The sequence below is a fragment of the Carcharodon carcharias genome, chromosome X (genome assembly GCF_017639515.1).
Source record: "Carcharodon carcharias isolate sCarCar2 chromosome X, sCarCar2.pri, whole genome shotgun sequence".
Taxonomy (NCBI): Eukaryota; Metazoa; Chordata; class Chondrichthyes; order Lamniformes; family Lamnidae; genus Carcharodon; species Carcharodon carcharias.
In genome coordinates this window covers 26,402,889-26,423,320 of record NC_054507.1, presented here as the reverse complement: position 1 = coordinate 26,423,320, position 20,432 = coordinate 26,402,889, and the positions used below count along the sequence as shown (strand labels likewise).

The following is a 20,432-nucleotide window of genomic DNA, read 5'->3' as shown; positions in this document are numbered from 1 at the left end:
GAATTCAGTGTGAGTGATTATTTGAAATGTCAGCAGTAATTATCCTCTGAATTGAAGTTGGCTCAGTGCTATGGAAGAGCAGAGGGATTCAGAGGTACAGGTTCACAACACTAAAGGTAGCACCTCTAGTTGATGCTTTTTTAGTAAAACCAAAAGGAATTTTAGATTTTATCACGGGATATAGAATAGAAAAGCCAAGAGGATATGATGAGACTCTTTGGATCTCCTCACTACAGTACTGGGGTCTACACTATAGGGAGGCTGTTGAAGTTTCTGAGAGGTTGCAGATTCACTTGATCCTATACAAAAAAGGTGAGAGACAAGCTGGGACTTTTTTTGTCAAGTGAGTAGTGGGTGAGTGTTTTTCTCCAGTTTTTTTTTTCCCTCCAGCTTAAAGTAGATTAAGCTAAGGAAAGGTAACGGTTCTAGTTTTTATTTAAAGTACATAAATAATTTAACTTTTTTACTGAACGCAAGGGTTTTTTTTTTCAACTAGAGGCACGGCAGGGCAACTCAGTCCTGTGTTATGTACCGCCTGCAACATGTGGGAAGTCCTAGACGCCCCATGCGCTCCGACCGACCACGTGTGCGGGAAGTGCCACCAGCTGCAGCTACTTGAGCTCTGGGTTTAGGAGCTTGAGCAGCAGCTGGAGGCACTGAGGTGCATCCGCGAGGCTGAGAGTTTCGTGGATGGCAGGTTTTTAAACGTGGTCACCCCACAGCTTACAGAAGTGCAGACAGAGAGGGAATGGGCGACCATCAGTCAGAGGAAAGGTGTCAGGCAGATAGTCAGGAAATCCCCAGGGTGTATCTCGCTCGAGAACCGTTTTTCTATGTTGGAAAGCGGAGAGAGTGATGGTTCCTCTAGGGAGTGCAGCTATGCTCGTAGCACTGAGTGGCTCAGCGGCACAGGGGGGAGAAAAAAAGAGGGGAAGAGCAATAGTGGTAGGAGATTTGATAGTAAGGGGAACAGACAGGCATTTCTGTGGCCGTAGACATGACTCCAGGATGGTATGTTGCCTCCCTGGTGCCAGGGTCAAGGATGTCACTGAATGGCTGCAAGGCATTCTAATGGGGGAGGGCAAACAGACAGAGATCGTGATACATATTGGTACCAACAACATAGCTAGAAAGTGGGATGAGGCCCTGCAAGCAGAATTTAGGGAGCTAGGAAACAGATTAAAAAACAGGACCTCGAAGGTAGTAATCTCTGGATTACTTCTGGTGCTATGTGCTAGTGAGTATTAGAGGTTAGTCCAGATGAATGCGTGGCTGGAGAGATGGTGCAGGAGAGAGGGCTTTAGACTTCTTTGACATTGGGACCGTTTCTGGGGGCAGTGGGACCTGTACAGGGCAGACTGGTTTCACCTGAACCGGAATGGGACCAACATCCTTGCGGGGAGGTTTGCTAGAGCTGTTGGGGAGGGTTTAAACTAACTTGGCAGAGGGATGGGATCCTGAGAGGAGGTTCAGCAGGGGGAGATGCACAGCCAAAATTAGGAGAGAGAGCAAGTGAGTCTAGAAGGCATAGAAATTATAGGCCGGTTAAGGCACAAGGGAGTTTGGCAAGGTTGGATGGTATTTATTTTAATGCAAGGAGTCTGACGAATAAGGCAGATGAGTTGAGGGCACAATTTAACACATGGAAGTATGATGTCATTGCTGTCACAGAGACATGGTTGAGAGAGGGGCATAATTGGCAGCTCAATATTCCAGGATATAGGGTCTTCAGGCAAGACAGGGAAGGAGGTAAAAGAGGAGGGGGTATCACAATATTGATCAAGGAATCAATTAAAGCAGTAAGGAGGGATGACATCTTAGAAGGCTCCTCAAATGAAGCCATATGGGTAGAACTGAAAAACAAAAAAAGGAGCAATCACATTGCTGGGAGTGTACTGTAGACCCCCAAACAGTCAGAGATAGAGCAGATATGTCAGCAAATTTCAGAGAAGTGTAAAAAAATAATAGGGTAGTAAGAGTGGGGGATTTCAACTTCCCCAACATTAACTGGGTTAGTCATAGTGTGATAGGTTTAGAGGGAGTGGAATTCTTTAAAATGCATCCAGGAGAGCTTTACATAGAAACTAGGAGCAGGAGTAGGCCATTCGGCCCTTCGAGCCTGCTCCACCAATCATTATGATCATGGCTGACCATCCATCTCATAGCCTGCTCCCACTGTCTCCCATATCCTTTGATCCCTTTGCCCCAAGAGCTATATCTAACTCCTTCTTGAAAACATACAATGTTTTGGTCTCAACTACTTTCTGGGTAGCGAATTCCACAGGCTCACCGCTCTGGGTGAAGAAATTTCTCCTCGTCTCAGTCCTAAATGGTCTACCCTATATTCTTAGACTGTGACCCCTGGTTCTGGACTCCCCCACCATAGGGAACATTTTTTTCTGCATCTATCCTGTCTAGTCTTGTTAGAATTTTATAGGTTTCTATGAGATCCCCCCTCATTCTTCTGAACTCCAGCAAATATAATCCTAACCAACTCAATCTCTCTTCATATGTCAGCCCCGCCATCCCAGGAATCAGTCTGGTAAACCTTCACTGCACTCTCTCTATAGCAAGAACATCCTTCCTCAGATAAGGAGACCAAAACTGCGCACACTATTCCTGGTGTGGTCTCACCAAGGCCCTGTATAATTACAGCAAGACATCCCTGTTCCTGTACTCGAATCCTCTGGCTGTGAAGACCAACATGCCATTGGCCTTCTTTACTGCCTGCTGTACCTGCATGCTTACCTTCAGTGACTGGTGTACAAGGACACCTAGGTCCTGTTGCACATTCCCCTCTCTCAATTTGTAGCCATTCAGATAATCAGCCTTCCTGTTTTTGGTGGATAACCTCACATTTATCCACATTATACTGCATCTGCCATGCATTTGCCCACTCACTCAGCTTGTCCAAATCACACCGAAGCATCTCTGCATCCTCCTCACAGCTCAACCTCCTACCCAGCTTTGTGTCATCTGCACGTTTGGAGATATTACATTTAGTTCACTCATCTAAATCATTAATATATATTGTGAATAGTTGGGGTCCCAGCACCGATCCCTGCGGTACCCCTCTAGTCACTGCCTGCCATTCGGAAAATGACCTGTTTATTCATTCATATTCTTTGATTCCTGTCTGCCAACCAGTTTTCTATCCATCTCAATACACTACCCCCAATCCCATGCGCTTTAATTTTACACGCTAATCTCTTATGTGGGGCTTTGTTGAAAGCCTTCTGAATGTCCAAATAAACCACATCTGCTGGCTCCCCCTCATCAACTTTCCTAGTTACATCATCGAAAAATTCCAGTAAATTTGTCAAGCAATTTCTCTTTCGTAAATCCATGTTGACTCTATCCGATTCTGGCACTGTTTTTAGCCAGTACTTAGAAGGTCCTACAAGAGAGGAGGCGGTCCTGGACTTAATTTTAGGGAATGAAGCCAGGCAAGTGGTAGAGGTATCAGTGGGGGAGCATTTTGCAGATAGTGACCATAACTCCGTTAGATTCAAGGTTGTTATGGAAAAGGACAAGAATGGGCCAGAAATCAGAGTTCTAAATTGGGGGAAAGCCAATTTTAATATCAGATATGATTTGGCCAGATTGGACTGGAAGCAGCTTTTAGGTAAATCTGCATCAGAGCAGTGGGACTCATTCAAGAAAGAAACAGGGAGAGTACAGGATCAACATATTCCAGTAAAGATAAAGGGTGGGACCAACATTTCCAGGGAATCCTGGATGTTGAGGGATATACAGGATTGGATAAAGAGAAAAAGGGAGGCTTATGGCAGATACCAAGGGCTCAAAATAGTGGAAGCCCTAGAGGTGTATAGAATGTGTAGGGGGGAACTTAAAGAAAATTAGGAGAGCAAAAAGGGGGCATGAAGAAAACATTGGCAGGTAAAATAAAGGAAAATCCAAAGTTATTTTACAAATACATTAAGAGTGAAAGGATAACTAGGGAGAGTAGGGCCCATTAAGGACCATAGTGGTAATTTATGTGGGGAGCTGGAAGACGTAGGTAGGGTTCTAAATGAATACTTTGTGTCAGAATTCACAAGTGAGAGGGACGACGTGGGTATGGAAATCAGGCAGAAGGACTGTGATACAATTAAAGAAATTAGCATAGAAAGGGAGGAGGTTCTAAGCCGTCTGGCAGGCTTAAAAGTAGATAAATCTCCATGCCCGGATGAAATGTATCTCAGGCTGTTGAGTGAGGCAAGGGAGGAGGTAGCAGGGGCGCTGGCAATAATTTTCAATACCCCTCTGGCCACAGGAGAGGTGCCAGAGGACTGGAGGACAGCCAATGTGGTACTGTTATTCAAGAAGGTAGGAAGGGATAAACCAGGGAACTACAGGCCAGTCAGTCTAACCTCAGTGGTGGCGAAACTATTGGAAGCAATTCTGAGGGACAGAATTAATCTACACTTGGAGAGGCAGGAATTAATCAAGGACAGTCAGCATGGTTTTGTTAAGGGGAGGTCATGTCTGACCAATTTGATTGAATTTATTGAAGAGATGACCATGTGTGGAGATGAGGGCAATGTATTTGACGTAGACTGCTTGGACTTCAGCAAGGCCTTTGATAAGGTCCCACATGGGAGACTGACAATGAAGGCAAGAGCCCATGGGATTCGAGGCAAATTGGATCCGGAATTGACTGAGTGGCAGGAAACAGAGGGTGATGGTCGAGGGATGTTTTTGTGACCGGATGCCTGTGTCCAATGGGGTTCCACAAGGATTGGTGTTGGGTCCCTTGCTGTTTGTGGTATACATAAACGATTTTGACTTGAATGTAGGAGGATTGATCAGTAAGTTCGTGGATGACATGAAAATTGATGGGGTGGTAAATAGTGAGAAGAATAGCCTTAGATTACAGGAGGTTATAGATGGGCTGATCAGTGGCAAATGGAATTTAATCCAGATAAGTGTGAGGTGCTGCACTTGGGCAGGACAAACAAGGCACAGGAATACACGATGAATGATAGGACCCTGGGAAGTACCGAGGATCAGAGGAACCTTGGTATGCATGTCCACCAGTCCCTTAAGGTAGTGGGGCAGGTGGATAAGGTGGTTAAGAAGACATATGGGATACTTGCCTTTATTAGCTGAGGCATAGAATATAAGAGCAGGGAAGTTATGCTGGAACTGTATAAAACATGGTTAGGCCACAGCTAGAGTATTGCGTGCGGTTCTGGAATCCACATTATAGGAAGGGTGTGATTACATTAGAGAGAGTGCAGAGGAGATTTACCTGGGCTGGAGAGTTTTAGTTATGAGGAGAGATTGGATAGACTGGGGATATTTTCTCTGGAGCAGAGGAGATTGAGGGGAGACATGATTGAGGTGTATAAAATTGAGGTGCATAGATAGGGTAGACAGGAAGGAACTTTTCCCCTTGGTGGAGGGATCAATAACCAGGGGGCATAGATTTAAGGTAAGGGGCAGGAGGTTTAGAGGGGATGTGAGGAAGAATTTTTTCACCCAGAGGGTGGTGGGTAACTGGAACTCACTGCCTGAAAGGGTGGTAGAGGCAGAAACCCTCATAACATTTAAGAAGTATTTGGATGTGCACTTGCGATGCCATGGCATACAAAGCTATGGGCCTAGTGCTGGAAAATGGGGTTAGAATAGTTAGGTACTTGTTTGATTGGTGCAGACTCGATGGGGTGAATGGCCTTTTTCTGTCCTGTAGACCTTTATGATTCTAAAACTCTGTAGGTTATGAGTCAATAAGACAGAAGTCTTTTAAGGTTGTAAGAGTCAAACAAGCAGAGTTGACTTGAATCACAATGGTTTTCAGGAGGGTGGGGGGAGGAAGATGAGTTTTTTTTTTGATTCATGAGGAAGTGGACACAATAGGAATATAAGTCGGACTCTTGTGTGGGAGGCAGAAAAGGAGGGGAATGACTGTCATAAAATTAGACAAAGATAAAAGGTTGCCCAACCCTGTTTTTAGGTAACTGTTAATAGTGTCAGAATACAAAAGGCTGCTTGAGACAAGAACATTGCAGTTGAGGGATATTTGGAGAAATGGGGAATTGTATGTAACGTGTAAAGCCCATGGCTGATGGACAGGAATGTGCTTTTGAAGGCTGTGCTGCACAAGTGGGACTGAATGGGAATGGTGCATTGCTCACTTTCACACTGAGTATTGCTGCTGTGCAACCAAGTGTTAAAACTGCGGTCCTTTTTTCCTGAGTCAAGCAGCCCTTGCTGGGCTTACCAGTTTGCACATGGGTGGGCTAAGTGACCATTGTGTGTTCCACCCCATCTACAGCCGGAGCATAGCTCATCCCACTTGTAAAAATAAAAGCTTTACTTTCAGAAGAATGTTGGTAATTTGGCATCAATGCAACTGAGATGGTTCTGGAAGCATTGCATATTCTCTTTGTTGTGAATGCTACTGTCTAAAGTACGGCAATATAAACTTGTACAGGTCCCAAAGAGTAATTAGATGTCTCAGACCCCTTTGTATGATGGTTTTTCCCCCATCTCATACAAAATCCACAGCTTTTGATTGTGGAAAGTGGAACTGGGTCCCTTTAACTTTGTGGGAAGAGTATGGAATACTTTGGGCTGAGGGAGAAGAGTCTGCAATTTGAGTGTGGGAGTGGACGGTCTCTTGAGAATGCTGTGTGCTGGTTGCCAAGCTCATTCAGTCTCTTATTTTCCACTTGTGTGAATCATGTCAGTTGTTTATATCTTAAATGTTCTTTCCTTTTGTATGTGTGTCTTTGTGGAAAAGACATTAGGCAATTGTCTTTTCATGTGTCACCTAGTTACTGAGAAAGATGTTTACCAGTTGCCAAGCTGTATTTTCTCAACTGCTATTAATGGTTGGGGGGCATGCAATGTGTTTTGAGACTGCTACCTGTAGCTTTTCTCTTGGTTCCAGTTAGCATAGAGACTGAGTGGAATGGGATGGATTGGGAGAGAAATGGCAAAGAGAGGGAATTATGTGACAAAACTGAAAAAGCTGGGATTGTCCTCCTTGTGGCAGAGATGGTTAAGGGAGAGATTTAATCGAGGCATTCAAAATTTATGCAGGGTTTTCATAGAGTAGAGAGGGAGAAATAGTTTCCAGTGGCAGGTGGGTTGGTAACTAGAGTACACAGAATTGGCAAAAGAACCAGAGGAAAGATGAGGTTTTTTTATATATAGCAAATTGTGATCTGGAAGGTGCTGTCTGAAAGGGTGGTGGACATGGATTCAATGGGAACTTTCAAAAGGGGAATTGGATAAATACTTGAAGGTGGGGAGAAATTTGCAGGGATATGGAGATGGGAGGTTACAATGGGCTGCATTGGATAGCTCTTTCAAAAAGCTGACACAATGATCAGCTAAATGGTGGGCTGTGCTGCAAGATTAACTGTGATGGGTGGGGAATGCAGGTGTGATGGGGCGACTCTATGCTTATTCTGTTGAACTAGTCTTTTCTCGGGGCTAGATTGGTAACTCTTGATGTGGAACAGCATTGGGGAATTGGATGAGTTGCAGCACAAGTGGATGCAGGGAAGTTCATACTATTTTATCCATGTGTGGTATCAGACTAAATATGTTTCTGATGAATATGTTGTCTTTAATGTTTTCCTGTTTAGGCATCAGAATCTCAAATACACCAGATTACAATGGTGTTTGAACAGACTGGACTAATTTGATTTTGTGGTTTCTGGTTAGTGTTGTGAGCAGTCTGCGAGTAATGTATCTTAACCATGGAATATTCCACACTCCATACTGCATTGTTGAAGGTGATGTCTTTCAGACGAGATGCTAAATTGAGACTGGTCTGGTTCAGGTGCAGGGCATTTTGCTGATGTCCAAGTCAAAATTTATTAACTGTGTATTTTCATTTGTTTTCTGGGTATGGGTGATGCTCACCAGGCTGCACATCCTTAATTTTCCTCGCATGGTTTGTTTACATAGCTGAGCTACTTGCTCGGCCACCTCTAAATGCATTAAGAATCCTATCGTGTGCGGCTGGAGTTGTGTATGCCAGACCAGATATGAGTAGAGGGCTCTTTTAATTCCTGAAGGACATCGATGCTTCAGGGAAGGGAGTTTGCTCAACCATCTATGCCCAGAATAAAATTGGGAGCTGGGATCTGATGTTGGCACCTGTATGCCAGTTGCACAGAGAGCATCCACCTCTTGGTGCAAGTCTCAACTATTCCACTGCTCTCTTTGGCCAGCTTTCCATGCTCTTCCATAAACTTGAGGTCATCCAAAACACTACTACCCATGTCTTTACTCATTCACCCGACACCCCTGTGCTTACTGACCTATGTTGGCTATGGTCTACCTACAGCAGCACCAATGACCCAAGTGTGGTATCATGTTACTTGCTACATTGGCTTCTTCACAAATCTATCAGCTGATCTGTGGGACGAGAGTCAAAGTGCACTCTACCCTAGAGAATCTAGAAGCAATTGATTGGTGATAGAGGAATGAATACAAGGAGTCCTTATGATGCAGTGGGTAGTGTTCCTGACTGAGCCAGAAACTCTGGGTTCATGCTCCACTCCAGACTTGATGGCCAAGGTCATCAACCTGCAAATCTTTCCGACGCACCAATGGCAAGCAGTAAGGATGGGAGAGATTCCTAGTCAGCCACGTGATGGAAAGAAATTGGTGCCTCTACCATCAGTATCCATAGCTCCAGACTACGAGCATGTAAAAGTGTATGTTGCCACAGCAACTTGGACTCTTTGGGGGGTGCTGGTTGGCTGGACAGCCAGTCTGGATCAGATTAATGCAAAAGATGTGGGGTTTGATCCCCATTCCAGCTGGGATGGATTCGGGACCTGCCTCCTTCCCCTACCCGTGGTGGAGGTTGCAGTGCTGTGGGTCAGACCTGCCTTCGGGCAGAGAATTGAAGATAATGAGGAATGCATGCATGCATGTTTCTTGCACTAGTGATTTCCTCCAGTTTAGCTGGTCACTGGAATTTTCCAGCCCAGACCAAAATGGATGAATTCCTCAGGGTAGTGTCCTAGGCCCAACCATCTTCAGCTGTTTCATCAATGACCTTCCTTCCATCATAAGGTCAGAAGTGGGGATGCTCACTGAATGCACAATGTTCACCATTCGCGATTCCTCAGATACTGAAGCAGTCCGTGTCCATGTGCAGCATGACCTGGACAACATCCAGGCTTGGGCTGACAAGTGGCAAGTAACATTCGCACCACACAAGTGCCAGGCAATGACCATCTCCAACAAGAGAGAATCTAACCATCACTCCTTGGCATTCAATGGCATTACCATTGCTGAATCCCCCACTATCAACATCCTAGGGGGTTACCATTGACCAGACACTGAACTGGACTAGCCATAAAAATACTGTGGCTACAAGAGCAGATCAGAGGCTAGGAATCCTGTGGCGAGTAACTCACCTCCTGACTCCCCAAAGCCTGTCTGCCATCTATAAGGCACAAGTCAGGAGTGTGATGGAATACTCTCCACTTGCCTGGATGAGTGCAGCTCCAACAAAACTAAAGCTTTACACCATCCAGGACAAAGCAACCCCACTTGACTGGCACCCCATCCACAAACATTCACTCCCTCCCCCACCGCACAGTGGCAGCAGTGTGTACCATCTACAAGTTGCACTGCAGCAACTCACCAACTCCTTAGGCAGCACTTTCCAAACCCACGACCTCTACCACCTAGAAGGACAAGGACAGCAGAAATGTGGGAACACCACCACCTGCAAGTTCCCCTCCCAGCCGCTCACCATCCTGACATGGAAATATATCGGCCATTCTTTCACTGTCGCTGGGTCAAAGTCCTGGAACTCCCTCCCTAACAGCACTGTGGGTGTACCTACACCACACGGGACTGCAGTGGTTCAAGAAGGCAACTCACCACCACCTTCTCAAGGGCAACTAGGGATGGGCAATAAAAGCTGGCCCAGCCAGCCACACCCAGATCCCATGACTGAATTTTAAAAATTTGATCGCTATCACTCTTGCTCCATTTTCAGCCAAGCACTTCCTCTCTCTTCTTCACCACCCCACAGCTGTAGCTGCCGCCTTGTCTGTCTCCAGAAGCTATTGATTCCTTGCTGGCATATATCTCTAAGGAAGATGTCTTCCCTTTTTGCATCTCCCTAGGTAACCTTAAAATGAGCAGTCACAAGGCCTTGGATTATAAGAGACATCATGTTCTCACCCAAGATTAGATGCTTTTATATTTAAGTGGCTTCCCTGAACCAACTATCATTTTTATTTTAAAAAAAAATCCATTCTCACGTGTTGCTGGCAAGGCCAGTATTTATTGCTAATCCCTAATTGCCCTTGAGAAAGTGATGGTGAGCCGCAGCCTTGAATTACTGCAGTCCATGTGGTGTGGGTACATCCACAGTGCTGCTAGTGACCATGAAGGAATGACGATATAGTTCTAAGTCAGGATGTTGAGTGGCATGGAGGGGAACTTGCAGGTGATGGTATTCCCATGTGTCTGCTGCCCTTGTCCTTCTAGGTTGTAGAGGCCGAGGGTTTGGAAGGTGCTGTAGAAGGAGCTAGAGTGGTTCAGGGATGAGTGGTTCCGGGTTATCAGAGTGGTTCCTGGGATGAGGGATTTTAGATACAAAGTTAGATTGGAGAAATTGGGGTCATTCTCCTTGGAGCAAGGGAGATTAAGGGGAGACCTGATAGAGGAGTACAAGATTGACAGGCTTGGATAAGGAAATTGGATAGGTACTTGAGGGAAATAAACTTGCAGGGCTATGGGGAATAGACTGAGGGAATGGGACTCACTGGATTGCTCTACAGAGAGCCAGCATGGACTTGATGGGAAGAATGGCCTCCTTATGTGTTGTAATGATTTTTGAAAAGGAGGTAAATCCCTGTGCTGAGGCAAATATGTTTCCTTTTAATGGTTGAAGTTGGGAAGACTGTTGACACCTCTGTGCTCCTTCCCCCCCCCACCTTTTCTTTTTAAAAAAAAGCAGGGTGTACAAATATGAAAGCTAGTGATTCCCGAGGTGTAGAAGCTGTTTATACTGAGCATGATCTGGAGTGATCTGTTGATGCTTTTTTAATGGGGTTTCCAAGTACAGCCTGAGAGGAGATGACGCATGGTGGTTTTTTTTTTTGGTCATGGTTTTCCTTTTATAACCCAAGGGGAGGTGATGGTATTATATTTACCCTGCAGTTGTTGCTATCCTCTCTCACTGTTCCACTCGAAACGGAGTGGAGCTTTTAACTTTGGAAGGGAGTTGGAGAAGCAAGACTCTAAGTTACAGCGGCAGAGCTGGGAGCAACTGAGAAAATGTTTACTTCGTCCAAATTCATCGCCACATGTTGGCTTGCTTCCAGCCCAGGACATCTGATGCCATTAAAATAATGGATGTGCAGTTTGCTGCTGTGCTACATTAAAGCTGCATTCTGCTACCATTATCCTCAATCCTCTGCAGTTTGACTGGGAAGGTTAGCATCGAGACAGAGTTTTTACATGACTGCAAGTTTCAGTTTTGAAGAAGAGCCTTGTATGCAAATGTGCATTCTGTTTCCAAAAGAGTTTCCTGAAATGGTAAGAAATTACTGGTGCAGCTTAAATTTGTGATGGAGTATTGGGGGTGGTGGTGGAAGAGAAATCAAAGAGCGAGACTTTTCTTTTAGTTGGGGTGGAGAGGAGGAACACAGAAAGAGCAAAATGATGTGTTTAGAATTGGGTGTGTTGTGGAAGATTTAAAATGGATGCAATGTGACAGACGTGTTTGAAGTTACTGTATATGATTCAGTTAGAATCATTAATTCCCTTAAGTTTTCTTGTTTTTTTTTGAAGTCAGTTCAGACTGTCCCAAATGTAAAAGTTTTCACACGCTTTGTGTGTCTGTAATTGAGGTTTTTGCATTTTTTTTAGTGCATTTAGGGATGGACCTCTTTATACCAAGCAATGGAATTTATTGCAAACGAATGCAATAATGCAATGGTTTTTCTTTTACCAGAAACTCCTAAGCCTGTTGCAGTATGAGCCATGGGGTACGACGTCAATCGGTTTCAGGGCGAGGTGGATGAAGATTTGATTTGTCCGATTTGTAGTTGGGTTTTGGAAGAACCTGTACAGGTGAGTAAATTTGGGGTGGTGGTGATGAGGTTGATTGTGCAGAGGGATCTCAAATAATCTTGGTGCCCAAAGTACCAAAATCTTAATCAGCAAACTATTCAACTGTGGAGGGCATCACAACCATGCCTGATCGTGCAAGAGTCTTTATTTTAAATTGAGAAAATAATGAGAGGTTCACAGAGGAGCTATCAGAAGCAAAGTTCAGATCACACTGGCTCATTTGACCATGTTATCTGAATGCTTCTTTTGTATTTCTAGTTTTAATGTTTCGTCCAGGGTAAAGGGGTGGGAGTTTGGGCTGTAAACTGGGAAGTGCTGTCCCATCAAATCTCCTTGGGTGAGCGTGATCTATTGATGCAGGGCTGGAATGACTGCAGCTGTGCTGCGTCAGAAATCTGCACGGTCAGGAGATTAATGGAATGCTTCCTATGTTGCAGAGCCATATAAAATCTCTCAGAAGTTTTAAATAGAAATTATGAATCAAGTGGCTCTTGAGCTCCAAGGCCCTGCGTAATACTTGGATATGTAAAAAGTCTGGGGGTGGTGGTGGTGGTGGTGGTGGTGGTGGTGGTGGTGGTGGTGGTGGTGGTGGTGGTGGTGGTGGTGGTGGTGGTGGTGGTGGGGGGGGGGGGGGGGGGGGGGGGGGGGGGGGGGGGGGGGGGGGGGGGGGGGGGGGGGCAAGTGTAGGGAGGAGGAGGAGAAGAAAGAAAAACTGCTAATGCCCAAAATGCACAATAGGTTAGTCAGCATCTGAGGAGAGAAACTGGTCTCTTCTAGATAGTAAACCTTCTCCACAGCAACTATAATCAGTTGTGGGTGGTGATATCATACAACGTATGTACAAGTGCTTACTGAATATAGTGACAGCCACAATTCCTTATAGGCAGAATTAGTAGGACTCCTTAGATGGGTTATATAGTGGGAAAATGAGCCATACAGACCAACAATCTCTGGTTTGATCCCTGATCTTGGCTAGAGCAATCGCAGAGGTGCTACATTTTGTGTCTCTGCCCCTTAGTTAGGGAACGGGCAGTCGATCAGAGTTCCTGCTCTCAGTCTCTACCTCTGGTAGCAGTGCATATTTGTTACATGAGACCAGGGCTGGGATCAGCTCTACTGCTGCTCTCCCTGTTGTCAAATGGCCTACTGATCTGATCTAGTATGGCCTTTGGAGACAGTGGAATTTCATATCCTTTATTTAATAAGTTAGTTGGGGGAGGGAGCTGGCATTGCAATGAGCATTGGCAGCGGGGGGGGGTGGTTTGGGAGCAATACATAATGGACTCAATCTGAAAGCAACATTTCGGAATAAACCCCTGTATCTTCCGCCTTGTGAATTGGCACTTTTGTGCTGAGGATTGTAATAGACTTGCTAATTACTGTTTGCAACAAGCTTTCTATTTATGGAATTGTGGCGGTTTGTAATTGGCTTGACGATGTGTCGCCACTCCAAGTGAATGGTATGCACTGACCTGAGAGGGGAAAGAGAAGAATTATGGGCAGGAGTTATTGCACAGTGACAAATTAGTAATCGCATTATTCCAAGAATTCCAAGAATTGCAGCCAGATAGAAAAAAGGACTTAACTGTACTTGTTAACTCAAGTTAATGTTTTGAGAGCACAATATTCATGTAAACGCATTGGAGCTGAGTGTGTGACGGACAGAGTGAAGGGGAAATGTGGAAAACAAGTCTTTGTTCACAGCGAGGAAGCCTTGTTAATGTTCCCAGGTGAGAACTTTGATAATTTTGTGGTTTGTGTGTCTCAGTTGCAGGATGCAGATATGAGCCAAGAAGGAGAGGCAAAGAGTTGATGTGTTTTAAAGGGAAATAAGATTTTTAATTTAAGCTCATTGAGTTTGATATTTGTCCTAGTTTGCTAGCTACTGCTGTAAGTTTTTAAACTGGTTGAGGGAAGGTTAATACTTTAATTTGAACTGGATAAATGCTGTTCTGAAAATGACATTGTGAAGAGGAAATTGGGCCTCACCTCTGAAGCCTGAGTAATTTTTGTGGTTCTCCCTTTCCTCACCCCACTTTATAGTCTTGTCTCAATGTAATTTTCAGTGAGTAAATTAGTACAGATCCACTAGCTTCTTCATTTGATCCCAATGAAGAGATGGGTGATAGATTTGATGGGGCATCTTTTAAAAAGATTACGGGAGAAACTGACTAGCTCAAAATGGTACTTTGATATTGACTGCATCATAAAAATTGGCTCCTTGACAATGCCATAGATGTTTTTTTAACCTTGAGTTTCATTAAAGGAGCTTCACGTCTGGCCAGTGTTCATCTCCATACTTACTGAGGAAGATTATGTGGGTGGCAGCATATTGAGTTTCTTTGTGCATTCCAATCTTGGCAATCTATGCATTTCTTGATCATATCATGTGGATTTATAGCCATGTGTGTTTGTGGAAGCAGATCTGCTTTTGTTAAATAGAGCCCGAGTGCGCTTAAATTAGGTCACCGCAAATTGGATTTCCAGATGACTTGTGCTGTTTTGTTTATTTGTTCTCTCTCGTTGGTTCATTTGCTGTCTCCCCTGCTCTTTCCTAGGCGCCACACTGTGAGCATGCGTTTTGCAATGCCTGCATCACCCAGTGGTTCTCTCAGCAGCAGACCTGCCCAGTGGATCGCAGCGTTGTTACCCTAGCCCACCTTCGACCTGTCCCCCGCATCATGCGGAACATGCTGTCCAAACTGCAGATCACCTGTGACAACGCCAGCTACGGCTGCACGGCTGTGGTGCGGCTCGACCAGTTGAGCTCTCACCTTAACGATTGCGAGCACAATCCGAAGCGACCTGTGACGTGTGAGCAGGGATGTGGGTGAGTTTCTCAATTTCTTTCGGCTATGCAGCATAGTCAAACTTTCAGAACCCTGCTTTGGTGCTTGTGTATTTTTTTGTTTGGGTGAATGAGCGTAGAACATGGTGTTGATACTGAGCCACATGTCTCGGGAAGGTGCCAGCTCTGATCTCTAGCCTGACCTGAGTTTCTCCATCTTGGCCACTGCAGTGGTGAGATGCTACCTGTCACCATTGCTGGTCTTTTGGCAAAGGGCTGGCAGGGACTGGGATACTCTGGCTCACACATGAAAATGGTCCCTTGGGTAAGGTACTGGGCAAGCCAGCCTTGAGAGAATTGGAAAGAGAAATTGTCCATTTTTTAACATGTTTTTTTGTCTTGATTTAACTTGCCTTCATCCCTCCTTCTGGCTGGGTGTTCTCTGGGTGCTGGTAGTCCTTTGGTACTGCTCCTAAATGGCCATTCTTCATTGCACCCAGAAGACAATGAGTATCAATTGGCATCATAACCATGTCTTATCCCAGACCCACTTGATATCCACTCTTTCCTCGAAGGATTTTCATTGCAATTTTTTTTTTTTTTTGTTCATTCATGGGATGTGGGCATTGTTGGGTAAGCAGCATTTATTGTCCATCCCTAATTGCCCTTGTTCAGAAGGCATTTAAGAGTCAACCACATCGCTGCGGGTCTGGAGTCACATGTAGACCAGACCAGGTGAGGACAGCAGATTTCCTTCCCTAAAGGACATTAGTGAACCAGATGGGTTTTTAAGACAATTGGGATTGGTTTTGTGGTCATCATCAGACTTCTAATTCCAGATTTTTATTGAATTCAAATTTCACCATCTGCTGAGGTGGGTCTCTGGAATACTAGTCCAGTGACATTACCACTACGCCATAATTGGGAGCAGGAATGCTGTCCGCCCCTTCACAACCTACCCAGCCAGCCAGAGGCCAATTTTACCACCTTCATTCAGTCCACTTGGTTTCAGAATAATTCGTGGCACAGGAAAAGCATTCAGGAACAGGAGAAAATAAAAGCGTCAGGTATATGGAGTATGTAAGCTGATTTCTAGATGTTAGTTTAACAGCACAATCCATTTACGCACTGCACCATTGTCATTGGAAGATCTACCCCTTTCTCTTTTTTTTTAAACCCTTCTCCACAACACCAAGTGAAGTGCTGATCTTGGCTGTGCTGATTAGTGAAAGTGTCCATGAGCAATGAGCTGGCCATTCAAGGGGATGAGAATTTGTGTGACTTGAGTGAACCTATGCTCTTCTCATGCACCCTTCATTCAATAGCAGGGGCTTAAAATCCTGTTGGCTTCTTGACAGGTGATTTCAAAATGAAGAGGAGGATGGGGATAAAATCCAGAGAGCAACTCTTGGCAGCATCTTCAAAAGATTGGTTGCATCTGTTGTGGCCATTGTGAAACTTTTTAGCTGTCAGTTATTTCCTCTTGCTAAGCTAATTTAAGATCATGAAGATTTGTTCTTGAGAAACTACAGTAATAGGATTGGGATGCAAATAAATATTTTTAAAAATGTTTTACCTTAGAATTCACGAAAATGAATACAAATCATTTAATCAGTTTGACCTTTGTTAGTGAGACCAGGGCTTTTTTTGTCTTGTATTAAAACTATTGTTTTGAATGAGTACACAATGATGTTTGCTACTGTTGACAGTCTCTATGTATGGTATAACTCATGCACAGGAATAATATGGTTGCAGTGATTTAACCTAACTTGATTTTAAAACCTAACTTGATTTTAAAACCTCCCTTGAAGAGTTAGTTTACAGGGAGAATATTCAGCAACTGAGTTGAAAACAGGACAGCAGAATCTATTTACACAGCAAATAGTCTGTTTTAAATGGAGTCTCCACACGTTGAACACAACTCATGCTTAAAACTACCCATTTTTAGGAGCAGGATTATTTCTTCAGCAAAATGCAGTGAGTGGAGGTTAGTTACATAATACAAATGTACAAAATTCACAGGCAGGAAAAGACCTGCAGGTCCATCAATCCTGCCGTACATCACAACGGCTAGATCATCATTGGCTAAAGACCTCTTTCCTCTCCCCAGTCATGTAATTTCCCAGGAGAAGCAAAAAAATTATGGAAGAAATCCACAGCCAATAATGGGGAAAACATTTTAATTTCCTTTCCCAACTCCCTCGGAGTTTATGTTAAGGGTACGTGTTTTGCTTGGCGTAGTTTTGGTAAGAATGCTTAATACACTCTCCAAATTCCTGTCTGTGTTGTTTTGAGCTTTGCTCACCAATAGCATTTGCTGCTGAGACAGAAGGTCGGGGGTTCAAGTCCATCTCCAGGACCTTGGCACATAATTTAGGTTGCTCCCTCAGTGCAGTACTGAAGGAGCATTGTACTATCTGAGGTTTCTGCTTACCTATTCAGACAGCACTGTTTGAAGAAGATCAGGGGAGTTCACCTGTTTTCCTGGTCAACTGTTATTTCCCCTCCAACATCAGACTAACTAATTTCATCGTGTAATATTGCTGTGCACAAAATGACTTAAATCTGCCTACATAAGTGACTACACTTTGGAGTAATTCATAATGCTGAGGATGTGACACATGTTATATAAATGCAAGTTCTTTCATTCTTGAGCTAATTTAAAATGACAAATGATACCAATTGTAAAATGCACCCTTCTAGTTTTGCTCGACAGGTTTCTACTGTTCTGCTACTTTACTTCTATTCTCTTCCCTTTCAGATTAGAAATGCCCAAAGATGAACTACCAAACCACAACTGTACCAAACACCTTCGCACTGTGGTACTTCAACAACAGGGGAAAATTGCAGAGCTGGAGAAAGCTTCAGCAGAGCATAAACATCAGCTGGCAGAGCAGGTGGGTGCTTGCTGGCAGGTGGCTCAGAAAGACTAGCAAAACATTACCCTGGGGGCATTAAAGGTTTGGATTTTCCATGTTGACTACTTCTACTATTACCCGTTAACCATTTAATTGTGTAAATGTCTTCCTATTTTCTCCTCCTAGAAAAGCAGTAATCCCTTTTTTAAAAGTACAGACCTCACAACTTAGAAGATCCACCTTTTAAAAACAAGCGTTATTTATATTGGCCAAAAGACTAAATGCTTAATGGTAAATAGTTAATGTATATTTCCGAGTTGGTAGTGATAGGGTGTTAAATGCTCTAATTATTTCTGGCAGAAACAGCTGTGTGTACTCACTTGTGATATGGTATGAATGAAGTGCACATGTATGGTTTTTAAAAATATATTTGTGTATTTTTGTTAAATGCAATCATTCCAAAATGTGGTCCTCTGAGGTGTTTGGGTTGTTTGGTGAAGGACTTGTACTCAGGTATGTTAAAGATTAAATTGTCAAGTGCTGGCCTCTAGCTCTCTGGGGCTCATGATTCCCACTCACATTTAACCATGTGGAGGTGAATCCTGGCTTGAGAGGAGTCCAGTTTAAGGTTGTGTTTTCACTGCAACTGTGGCATCTGTATGAGGCCATTGAACTTCGCGTCGACGCTAAAGCTGTAGAGCAAAACCAGTCAGGACACAATCTGACTCGAGTAAATCAGAGCGCATTCCTTCTAAGGAGGGGTCACTGGGAATTATGCAAGAAGCCTGTTCAAATGTGTTTACAGCCGGTTTGTTTTTATATGGCCCCTCTCCGACTGAGGGACTCAAAGTGCGCAGTGCGGAGCATTAAAAGCAGTGTGCGCTTTGCAGCAAGTGGCATGCTCCTATGTGAGTTTTTATGCAACATCTCGATTGTGAGGGAACCATTAACCATGCACGTAAACTAAATTTCATTATTACAAGTCAAATTTTAATGCCTCTCCTCCAACTGAAAAGGATCTCGAAATCTTGTGTACACTTGTTTTCACTCTAATAAACACTTTTTTCAGTGAATCCAACATTCTTATTGCTACCTTGGTATACTGGCCATTTCGTTCACACAAATGCACCCATTATAACCAGTGGGCACTGTATGTAGTAAACCGTCTGTAATCTTGAAGACTTTAGGGGCAGGTCCTTTTATTTAACCACACTTGTTGAGTGGATAAGAAGATTGTGCCCTATGAAGGATAAACTGCATTGCCTTGTGTATTACTGACTTATGCAAACTTGGAAGGTCCCAGGTTCTAACTCCAATCTGGCTGGTGCTATGGTTTTTGTAATTTGCCTTGACACTCCTGGACTAGCGAAGGGTACCAGCTCCTCCAATGTTATCACTGACTGCTGTTTGACAAAGCAAGTGCACGGACATTGACTTGAGGGCAGTCACATTGCTTGCTGACAATATGGCCACTTGGGACAAAATGCTAGAGGTTTGCTGACATCTGTGCAAAAGGTGAGGCAGAAAGGAATAAAGGGAGAAGCTGATTTGGGGGTGGGGGAGGTTAGATGAAATAAGTTGGGAGATGGCTCATGTGGAGCCTTAACACAAGCATAGGCCAGTTGGGCCAAATGGCCTATTTTGTGTACTTGCTTCTAACCATAGAAGAAATGTTCCCTGGTGCTTTTGGTCATTTCCCTTGATGAAAATATGCCCCCTAAAGAAAATGAAAATAAAAGCTGGCAATACCCAGCAGGACCGTCAGCATCTGAGAAAAGACAGATTATTGACGATCATTGATGAACTGTGTGTGTGTGTGTTTTCCTTACTTTGCAGAAACGAGACATTCAACTTTTGAAAGCGTACATGAGGGCTATCCGCAGTGCAAACCCAAACCTACAGAACTTGGAGGAAACCATTGAGTACAATGAAATCCTAGAGTATGTTTCCGTTCAGTTTCATGTCCTTTTTCCTTCTGCCTTGCACCATCCTGTGACTAAGTAGGGAGACAGTGTCTTCTTTCCAGATCTCAGCTGCTGTGCAGCCACCTACTTTGAGATATGAGAAATATGAGCTGTCCACGCTTTGTAAGCTGGTAACAGTCAAGTTAATTTTGTAAATATACTTTGTTCTGTAGCTGCGCCCTTTATTTCTGCAGAATTTTACAATCTCGAACACGTATACTGAAATTTTAGCTAAATTAAGAGACTGAAGCAGGGCTGTATTCAGACTTGTGCCCATTCTTTGAATCCAGCACCGAAATGAGAATCAAAGTGGAGATGTTGTTAATGGTCTGTCATTGTGTAATTTTGATCATAGATAAAGCATTCACTAAATGTCCCAATAACATCTTGGATGTTGGCTGTGGCTCAGTGGGTAGCAGAAAATTGAAGATGACACTCCAGTGCAGTAATGAGGCCCCATCTGCCCATTCGGGTGGACACGAGGTCCCATTGTACTATTTAGAAGAAGAGCATGGGAGTTTGCCCTGGTATCCTCACCAATATTTATCCCTCAATCGACATCACTAAAAGGGATTATCTGATCATTATCGCATTTCTGTTTGCGCGCAAGTTGGCTGCTGCATTTCCCATGTTACAACAGTGATTATGCTTCAAAAATACTTCATTGGCTGCTAAAGTGCTTTAGGACGCCCTGAGGTCATGAAAGGCGCTATATAAATACACATTTTTCCATTCTCGGAGACTTTAGCTCAA

The 20,432-nt window shown here is 44.0% G+C and overlaps 1 protein-coding gene across 6 annotated transcripts in view; it reads left to right on the top strand.

Moving 5' to 3' along the window:
• LOC121273212 (E3 ubiquitin-protein ligase NRDP1) overlaps nucleotides 1–20,432 on the top strand; it is a 96,400-nt gene that overhangs the window by 10,904 nt on the left and 65,064 nt on the right. For 2 of the 6 annotated variants that reach the window (XM_041180206.1, XM_041180207.1), the window contains 4 exons: nucleotides 11,951–12,069; nucleotides 14,628–14,899; nucleotides 17,619–17,754; nucleotides 19,552–19,655. In XM_041180206.1, coding sequence (XP_041036140.1) covers nucleotides 11,980–12,069; nucleotides 14,628–14,899; nucleotides 17,619–17,754; nucleotides 19,552–19,655 — 602 coding nt within the window. In that variant the 5' untranslated portion in view covers nucleotides 11,951–11,979. Of the gene's footprint in view, nucleotides 1–11,950; nucleotides 12,070–13,708; nucleotides 13,800–14,627; nucleotides 14,900–17,618; nucleotides 17,755–19,551; nucleotides 19,656–20,432 lie in introns of those variants that run through there. The other 4 variants (XM_041180209.1, XM_041180208.1, XM_041180203.1 and 1 more) reach the window with 4 other exon arrangements.